Source organism: Lupinus angustifolius, unplaced genomic scaffold (genome assembly GCF_001865875.1).
Source record: "Lupinus angustifolius cultivar Tanjil unplaced genomic scaffold, LupAngTanjil_v1.0 Scaffold_145_3, whole genome shotgun sequence".
NCBI classification, from domain to species: domain Eukaryota; kingdom Viridiplantae; phylum Streptophyta; class Magnoliopsida; order Fabales; family Fabaceae; genus Lupinus; species Lupinus angustifolius.
In genome coordinates, this window is record NW_017725606.1 from 1 (window position 1) to 9804 (window position 9804).

A 9804-nucleotide genomic window follows, 5' to 3' on the forward strand; every position below is an offset into this window, starting at 1 on the left:
TTCATTTTAAACTTGTATTATTTATGAATACCCATACGTGTGGTATTATTTCATTTTAAACTTGTATTATTTATGAATACCCATACGTGAAGTGTGTATGAATGAATATTTAACAAATTTTTAATTTTAATTATATATTTATAAATATAATATATAAAAAATAAGATATTTATATGATAAATTATATAATGATATGAGAAAATACTTTATGCATATATATAATAAATATATATATAGATGGTAACACTAAATGTAAAAAAGAGAAAGATAAAACTTGAGTTGAGCACTCGGAAGTCCTAAAATGTAGAAAACAAGGTCCTAAGTGTTGTAACAGATTAGTTTTAAATGTGATTGGATAACACTTTTTGTTAATCTTTAATGATCCCAAAGTGTAGAAAGACGCTCCTGTTTTACTTTCACACTCCACTACCCATTTCGCACGTTCCTCATAACTTAAGCCTCTATCTTAGTTTGAGAGAAAAAGATGTATACATTAATAATATAAAAGTTTTTAAAAGTGTCATGTTATTTATTATTTATTTTTAATTATTATTGTATTTTAAAAAACTAATCCAAATAAAAGGTAAATGATATACTAACTGTATATAAATATTTAAATTATCAGTGTATGAGACATTAAGCTCATGTGTTTTTTAATGTTTTTATGATTACTATACACATTTCTATCTAGTGAATGGTGTTTATTTATTATTTATATTTTTTTAGTATTATTAAGAGTATTTTCTATATTTTTTGGTAATAAATTAATTATTTTTAGGATTCATCATTATCTCTTCTAATAAGTATCACTTATATGAATTAAACTTTTAACATTGGGGATCGAGTATGATCTTACAATACTAGACCGGTGTCTCATTAGTTATTATTTATATTTAAAAGTTAATAATAACTAATATATATTACTTTTAATTAACACATTAAATGATTAAAGATAATTTAATAGTATAAAACTTTGAAAAAGATTAATATAAGAGTTATTTACTATTTTATTATAACATTTTATATTTTATTATAATTAATGATTAAATATAAATAATATAAAATTAATATTATGATGAATATAATATATGTAACTCTTTATATAAAGAGCATACCTCATAGAGTATTTCCCATCTTTTTATAGCTTTTATACATAAACAATAACATGTAAATTTTTAAATAAAATAAGAGTATCACATTTATATATTATCAATCATTCTAATAAAAAATGTACGAAATAATCATTATATTATCTATATTTATATTTAATTATTATTGATTTTTTAAAAACTGAAAAAATATAATGTATGTATATAAATATTTACAGTAACACTATATAAATTTTATATTCTTTAAAGACATATATATATATATATATATATATATATATATATATATAATCATAATACCATTCACCAAACTTAATTAGAGTATAAAAGATAATCAATTATAAACCGGATCTGATATAATTACAGTATATAAAACTCATACATTTTTTATTCTCTTAATATAATTTTGAATTCAATCTCACTAATTCAAACAACGTTCAAATTTCAGAACTCAAACTTCTTCTCCCTCCTCCGTTCCTTCAACCACCGCCGTTTCGCTGACAATGACGGACGCCGCCGCCGTAGTCCAAAACCGACGCCTCAGTATAATCGACGTTTCCTCCGCCGACGATTCCCTCATCCTTCCCCTCTCTACACTCTCAGGTCAATTGAATCAAAACCTCACACTCATAACTCTTCATTCAAATTCAACCTACTCAATTTTTTTTGTTTTTGATCTAACTTTTTTTTATTATCTTTTTTGTGTTTTCAGAAAATGAAGAACAATTAGATATTTTCTACACTCCGAATTCCAAAATGTTTGAGGATGCTACTACCAAATTTGAACACTGGGATCGGAAACTTAATTCAAACGAAACAACACCGTCTGAAAGAGAAAACCCTAAGAAAAATACTAAGTGTAACTTGCGTAAAAGTTTAGCTTGGGACACTGCTTTTTTCACTAATGCTGGTACCTTTCTTTTGAATTATGTGTGTCATTGTTATCTAAAGGTATCCATTTTTTGCTACTGATCGGAGAAATGTAGCCGATGTGGTTGTAATTGTGGTTGCTACGAAGTTGTGGGGACTATTAAAAACATAAACTGCAGCCTCAACTATCGGTGTTGTTAAGATAAGTCTCACATCGTCAATATGACCGAGCTAATGCTTACATGGATTAGATAACCCTCACAACTATGGGCTAGCTTTTGGGGCTGCTTCTAGCCACTCTAATATGGTATTAGAGCCTGACCCTTCCGACAAAGCATTGGTCTAGTAGTGTAAGGTCTCGCTATATCTCCATAAAGACCAAAAGGTCAATGGTTCGATTCTTGGGAGCGACACTTGTTGGGAGGGACAACAATGCACCGCGAAAGAAATTAGTTTCTTACTCATAGGGTGAGGGGATACCCTTGGTAGTATACAAAAAAGAGTCTGATCCTCCTGATCAGTCCTGCAAATTTCATGCTCTCTAGATGTCCACTCGTGGGTGTTAGCTTTTGGGTTGAGTTAGGTCCGCCCATTCGGGTAGGTGTGGACCCAATTCAAGATCTTTCACCAGGTTAATGTTGTATGAATTGATGGTCAATGGCATATATTTGTTTAACATGTAGAACTTAGGTTTAAATGGTTAACCCTCCAATACACATGGGAAGCCACAAATTTATACATCATCAGCCAGGTGTAAATAGTGTAGTATATAGGGGTTGGTTTGTTAAATAGGATGTTGATTATGTATGAGTGCAAGTTAAAGTTACAATTGTGTTTGATGTGATTCATGTGTTACTCCAGGGGTTTTGGATGCTGAGGAGTTGTCTAGTATAATTGAAGGTGTTGAGAAGGATGAAAAGCGTGAAAATGAAGAGGATATGTACAAGTCATGTGATTCAATCTCTACACTAGGAAGTGATAGCTTGACCTTTGATGAAAGTGTGGAGGGCGATTTATTTGAAGATATAAGAGCTTCTATTCAGAAATCTTGCAAAAAATCCAAACTTGCAAGTGATCACTGCAAATTACCTTCAGGGATATCGGGTTTACAAATTGATAGCTGTAAGTCTCCGTTGTTGCACTCTCAACTTAGGTGTTTTGGCTTATTTGATGCAGATGTCTCTGCATTTAGCATATTTACAATCTATTTATTTACCTTGCCATATTTATAATTATAATCTATTTCTTTACCTTGCCATGTAGAATTTTGTGAACTATGAAATAAAAAAAGGATTTGTTTTTAAAAATATGAACATGGGAATAAATGTGGTGATTGTATGGAATAAAAAATATGATCGAAATATGTTGGTTCGATTCTATGTCACATAATTATTATCTAAAAGTGATTTGAGTTCTTGATAGAAGTTGGTTCTTGGTGATGAGGCATACAATAACCTTTTGAAATGCTCTTTTTCTCTTGCCGATTTGCACTTGTTGAGAAGTTTAAGAATTAGTAGGTTGGATTTTATTTATTCTACTCTGCTTATATTCTGGATTTCTGGTAAACTGATTTATCCTCAATTAGACAATTTAATGATCTCTTGCTCCTATTTTTCAGCTTCAAAAAAGGTTGGCATGCCTTCTCGCAACAAGGTACATTGCTTCAGTCAGAAACTAAGAAATTACTGTCATATATATGTTTGGAATTGGATGGTTCCTTCTTATCCAAATAATACATAAAGAAAAATGTCGACAGTGCCCCCTAATGGGTTGGTTCAGTTGTCTCACATCTCTTGAAACTGACTTAAATTCCACTTGTAGCTCTTTGATGTTGGGACATATCTAGGTCCCCGAAGTAACCCCATGGCTAAGGCGCCTAATATAAATTCTGGACATAGGGGCCATGACATGGTGGTGAAAATAGGCGCAATGTTTTCTGTTTGAAATAGTGATTTAACCTAAATGTTTTTCATTTTTGTAAAAAAAATCAGCAATACTTTTCTATTGATTTTAGATGAAAGCACAACCCACTTCTAAGATTCCAACTCCAAGTGCTGGCATGCAAGGATTAGGGAAGATGACAAAGAGGAATCCTATTGTTCCACAACTTCCACAGGTAACTAAAGAAAACCATTAGAAATCAGAAGTCATGAAATGAAGTTTGACTGACAATAACAATACCTGACTAATTTATTTTTATTTTTAAGAAGCCGGTTGCTATGAGGAGAGAGTCATCTATTTCAAGGCAATCAAAGGTAGCAGGAAAGTCTAGTTTAAGTTCAAGCTCAAACTCAAGTTCAATAATATCAGCCAAGAAAGTGTCAATTGGTGATATACATGACAAAAATGAAAAGGACAAGGCAAAACGAATAATTGGTGGTCAGAATTTTTGCTTCAACATGATTTTATTTTTAACTTACTCTTTGGCATAAGACTTGAATTTCTCTGAGCTGTAGTTAACTTCTAGTTTTATTTGACTTCTTCAGGTAGAGTTAGTTCAATGTCAAAAGCATCTGTTATTGGAGGTTCCCGAGTTAATGTGCCTAAGCCCACACCACCAGCCAAATCCCCTTCAGGGCCATCAGTATCAACCAAGACAAAATCAACAACTTTCTCACCTTCTGCTAACAATTCATCTGTCGGCAAATCTCCTTCCAATTCCATCAAAAGAAAAGTTGGCACTGGAACTTTAAAGCTACCCTCATCTATCTCAACTGTCAGAACACCATCAAGAATTGCTTCAAGCAATAAAATTGACACTGGGAATTCTAGTCTCTCACGCTTGACGCCTGTCACCAAACTCTCTTCTAGTATTTCACCCACCAGTTCTGTCAGTGACTGGTCTTCGGAGTTATCGTCATCAACTTTTATGACTAATCATATGTGTGATAGCTCAAGGACCAGCATTGATAGTTGCTCTAGCAGAAAAATCTTATCAGACAATGAGGCTGATCAAGGTACAAATTCTCAGGTCCTTCAGAGCAATAGCTTAGAAGGGCAGGAAATTACTGGGTTTATCAGTCAAACTGCAAGGAATTCTCCTGGAGGAACGGTTCTTCCTCCAGCTCGTGTGAAACCTTCAGGCCTTCGATTACCTTCACCCAAGATTGGCTTCTTTGATGGGGTAAGTTTTGCCCTTGTTTATATCTGATTTATTTTGAAATGAAGTTTCATAGTGGCTTAATGCTATTTCTTAAAGTTTAGAGATTCTGTATCATTATGGCTTTTGTCACAGCTTAAAATCTATGTATTTACTTTTCTAGCTGCAATTTTTTTCCATTTCTTTCTTCATCTATCCATTACACTGTATTTGTTGAATTAGTGTCATAATGTTATGCAGGTCAAATCTTCTGTGCGCACTCCACGCGGGGCGACGCAACCACACCCGGTTGTACCTCGTGGCTTGCGAAAACATGGAGTAGGAAGTCCAAGTAAATGCCAAAACAAAGCAAAGCTTGGAAAGCTGCAAGCAGTTAGATCCATTGTGTCAATTGAGTCCCGAAAACCCAATAATGAGCAAGTAAACGATTTGCATCCACTTAACGGTGTCAATGACCAGGAAAGTGCTCAATACGGCAATCAAGTTGATTGTTTGAGCAAACAAGTCGGACTTATGGACATAAATTTTGAGAAGGGGGAAAAGTTGAACGGTGATTCTCTTTTTTTCTCTCAGCCTGATATCAGCTTCGAAGATAAATCCAATGAGCTAGTGATATCAAGTCACAAAGAGCTATTGAAGAATTCATCAACTCCATGTCTATCTATTTCCCCTACCAGCTTCGATATGGCAGCTTCAATACGGACACCTTTAGCTGTCAAAGATTCCTTTTACAATATGGATGAGAGTGTTTTTACAGAATCCGCAGTGCCGGAGGTAAAACTGACCAACTTGGCTATAGTCGAGAGCATTATGGAAGAAAACAACTGAGGTGAGTTATTGAAGTAGAACTATATATTCTTAGAATTTGTTGTTTTGTGCCAAAAGTGTAACTAAAGGAGTATTGGATCTTGATGTGCTTTGTCCAAGACTCCAAGTCATGAATAGTAGCAAGTCTTTCATTTTGAAGGACACATGCTCTATAATGTAGTTGATTTTGATATGGGTGTTCTAGATTTCTTTCTATGTGGATTGTCTTGTATCCTTTTTTGGATTTTATGAAGGACGTGATGCTGTGTCTTAGTTGCCCATTATATTTCATTTTCTGCTTCTTACCAATGCCTTTTGGTTCAGCATTGTTGTATATACCCTTTCTTCAATCCCTTGGGAGGGGTAACCAAATACCTCGGAAGAAATTAATTCCTTACCAAAAAGGTGAAAAGATATCATTGGTAGTACAAAAAACAACAACCGTATAATCTGCTTGTAAATTTAGGCATGTTTGGGGTTGAAAATCTTGTGACAACAGCAAATCCGGTCCGGAGAAGAGGTTTGTTTTGCTCCCAATGATTTGTTTGCCTGGTTCAAGTGAAAGGTGATCAGTGATGATTAACCACACTCCATAAATACGCAGTTTTCCAGCTCATAGTTACAATGTTTCTTCTTTTAACCTATGTACTGCATACTATGGATTCGACTTACCACATTCTATGTACCAAGTTATAAAAGAAATCTTTGTAATAATAATGTAAAAATTGACGAAACATGTGGAGTACCAGACACCAAAACCGACACCACAAACCATGTAATTGAGTTCCCAGTAAATTGATTCTGACTCATCCACACCCACAATTGTATGTATGGAGAGAAAATTACACTCATGGAAATAACTACTGGACATTACACTGGGGTTAGCATTTCAATTATGCTGCTTTGTGAAAGTTGGTTTAATTTGCCACTATCATGCCATGAATTTGATCAATCATGCATTTTGAAATTGCTGTGTTTTCAAAGCCAATTATCTTTATGTTTTTTCAGCTAATTACTTAAGCCTAAATGGAGTAGAAAATTTAACCACTTGTAACTAGATTCGTCTACACTATGTGGCTTATTTAATTACTGCTTTCAGAACCACATGATAATTACCTTTAATTAATTTGGTGTTCCTTTCATTTCTATCATCTATGTAAAACCATCCCATTTTTTAAATCAAATATTCTATTTTCCTTCAGATTTATATTTCCATTATACTTGCACTTCGAAGTTTATTATTACTCATCTCAAAATATATTGATATATTTACATCCCTTAGTTTAAAAGGAGTTATGTGAAATACAACTAGTTCAAAACCCTAGTAAACAAATGAGTTTAATATCTATATATTATATTATCTGATGTGTGATACATATCTATTTCTCTATAAGATAGAAACATTTTATTCATTATAAAAATATATTATATTACATTTTGTATAATTACTACATAAACCCTTTCTTATATGAGAGATTGCGAGCTAAGAATAATAAATCATGACAAGTATTTGAAGCTGAACTTAACATTGATCTCATTACAAACCATAGTTGCTAAGATTCTAATCAAATGAAATTCAGCATAATAGCTATCAGAGATACAAAATTGTTCATAAAACTCATTGAATTCAATCTCATGAAGCAAAATTTATCACAGTTAAGATAAACTAGCAAAAAATATAGAGGTAAGTCATCCCATAAATTTAAGACCTTGGCTTCTCTTTCTTCTCCTTGAAGAGAGCCAAGAGAGATACACCAGACACTTTCACAACCTTGAATCTGACTCCGGGAATATCACCGACAGCATGACCTTTCCGTCCAAATCCAGCTATCAAGACTTCATCCTACAACACCATCACACAGCCCATATTAAACATTTGAATTCAATAGATTAGCAGATTTAAGAGTAGAGAAATGTAAAAGAAAACAGGAAAGACCATAGATGGAAGCATTTGGAAAAAAAGCTTATTCCGGCTTGAGATTTACTTATTTACATAACCATGTGAAATTTGCTAATGACATCACTATAAAGTATAAACTAGATAAAAATAAGCATTTGCAACTTCATTCTAAAAAACTTGTTGAATCAAGAGCTAGTTAAATTGTTTATCAAAACACACGCATAATGAATTTGAACACATTTGTAGATTTTACAGTGTATAGATGATAAGCAAAATAGCAAAGACTATATAATCAAGATCACTCACATTTTCTTCGATGTAGTTTAAACAACCATCATTTGGCACAAATGCAGCAATCTTCTTTCCATTTTTAATGAGTTGAACTCTGGCACATTTACGAATGGCAGAGTTGGGCTGCTTAGCCTCAATACCTCTGGCACATAGAACACCATAATAATTTGTTAACATCGGAAACTTCAATCGATCAAATATTTTTCAAAAATGATATAAATAATAAGTTAAACTGAACTTACATCTTTTCAAGAACAATACCCTTTGCATGGGATGAACCAGCAAAAGGCTTCTTCCATTCATTTCCGAGATGAGATTTCTTGTATGACTTGTCTGCCCACCTTTGCCTCCTACGGTGAGACTTCAGCTTGCGGGCAGCTCCCATTCCACGCGTCTTCCTGTAAAATCGATACACTAATAAGATTTAATTTTCAACATTTCATGTTATTATGTACATTAAAAACTAGCAGACCCTACACTTAGAAGAGCACAATTCAAAGAACAACAATGGAATAAGGAAATTACATTCCATTCATCTCAAAACCATGAATAGATAACGGAAGCTAGTGAGAGCTTATTTGAGCAAATGATCATAAGCTAACATAAATAGCTCATGAAAATATCTTATGACATTTTATAAGCTCTTTTCACCTTGCTCCAGTAAGCTTGCAATAAAAACTTCCAAAAATCAGCACTTTTAGCTTATTGAGCTATGTAATAAACACCAAATTAAGCTGCTTAATACAAATTCACCCGAAATTCAACAACAACAACAACAACAAATCCTTTATCCCACCAGGAGGAGTCAGCTATATATGGACCGAATGATGTTACAACACACTATCATAAATGTTGTTCATTAACTAAACATTGAGGTCCAAGTCCTTATTTATCATTGCCCATGTGGTTTTTCTCGGTCTCCCTCTACGAAGAGGACACTGGTGAATCTGTACACCGGTTAATGCAATATACAAGAAAAATATAATTTTTTTAATGTGGGAAGAAGCAATCAGAGAAGATTGAATTGCTACAATAAACCGAAGACAATATTAACTCCAACAACTCCACCATACCCAAGTACCCAACACAAGCCAATTATTACCATATTCACCAGCTTCATTTTTATAACAGATAAAAAATGATTTTTTTCCGACAAAAGGATCAAAATTGAGCTCAGAATTTAGAACCCTACATAGGCAATAATTCCCAAAGAGGAGTATAACATAATGAGTTTAAGAAAATGAAATTGTAAAGATAATTGGTGAACAATGTAGTGTAAATTTGAATTACCCCATGGTGATGTGTGATTATCTGGTCTTGAAGGAACTCTATGAAGATGGAGATTACCCAGTAGCCGCAATTCAAAACCCTAACCCTAGATATGGTGTGTCTTGTGTTTATATAGGCTCGGTCTTATGATTCTTATATTTCATTTTTATTTTTATGTTAACGTTCTATTGGGCTTACCCTTTCATTGATTTTAAGATTGATTTTTATTGAAGCCCATTGTTTCTTAAACATATTAAAGTATTTAAATACTCCACTAGATAGTTGAGTTTGAAAGTTGCAATTTAGAATATCTTTATGACTTCAGTTTTTGAGGAGAAAGAAGAAAAAAATAGAAGGTTCCATAACCATGAAATATATTTGGAAGATGGCTCCAAAGCCTTTGAGTACGAGTTGGAGTCATGTTAATTTGGGTTAGAATTGCCTAAGATGTATCGAGA

At 33.2% G+C, this 9804-nt stretch overlaps 2 protein-coding genes across 3 annotated transcripts; one reads left to right on the top strand and one right to left on the bottom strand.

Moving 5' to 3' along the window:
* Positions 1-1537: 1537 nt before the first annotated feature.
* Positions 1538-6051, top strand: LOC109340146. Of its 2 annotated transcripts, none has more exons than XM_019577729.1 (8): positions 1538-1712; positions 1822-2019; positions 2841-3101; positions 3598-3632; positions 3994-4095; positions 4187-4358; positions 4466-5103; positions 5320-6051. In XM_019577729.1, the coding sequence occupies exons 1-8, from the start codon at positions 1613-1615 to the stop codon at positions 5905-5907; spliced, it is 2094 nt and encodes a 697-aa protein (XP_019433274.1). In that variant the 5' UTR covers positions 1538-1612; the 3' UTR covers positions 5908-6051. The 2 variants fall into 2 exon arrangements, with proteins under 2 accessions (XP_019433274.1, XP_019433275.1); XM_019577730.1 differs by having other exon boundaries at positions 4190-4358.
* Positions 6052-7373: 1322 nt separating this feature from the next.
* LOC109340148 (40S ribosomal protein S23) lies at positions 7374-9487 on the bottom strand. The gene is made up of 4 exons (XM_019577732.1): positions 9368-9487; positions 8320-8475; positions 8093-8219; positions 7374-7729 (listed from the first exon to the last, which is right to left on the bottom strand). The coding sequence occupies exons 1-4, from the start codon at positions 9370-9372 to the stop codon at positions 7589-7591; spliced, it is 429 nt and encodes a 142-aa protein (XP_019433277.1). The 5' UTR covers positions 9373-9487; the 3' UTR covers positions 7374-7588.
* Positions 9488-9804: the final 317 nt, after the last annotated feature.

What these genes read in the sequence shown, in the direction of transcription:
- LOC109340146 (XM_019577729.1), top strand. Translation starts at nt 1,613, where the DNA reads ATGACGGACGCCGCCGCCGTAGTCCAAAACCGACGCCTCAGTATAATC. An exon ending in GCATGCCTTCTCGCAACAAG is followed by an intron (nt 3,633 to 3,993) that starts GTACATTGCTTC and finishes TATTGATTTTAG; the next exon opens with ATGAAAGCACAACCCACTTC. An exon ending in AGATTGGCTTCTTTGATGGG is followed by an intron (nt 5,104 to 5,319) that starts GTAAGTTTTGCC and finishes AATGTTATGCAG; the next exon opens with GTCAAATCTTCTGTGCGCAC.
- LOC109340148 (XM_019577732.1), bottom strand. An exon ending in GGTATTGTTCTTGAAAAGAT is followed by an intron (nt 8,220 to 8,319) that starts GTAAGTTCAGTT and finishes TCTATGTGCCAG; the next exon opens with AGGTATTGAGGCTAAGCAGC. An exon ending in TAAACTACATCGAAGAAAAT is followed by an intron (nt 7,730 to 8,092) that starts GTGAGTGATCTT and finishes ATGGTGTTGTAG; the next exon opens with GATGAAGTCTTGATAGCTGG.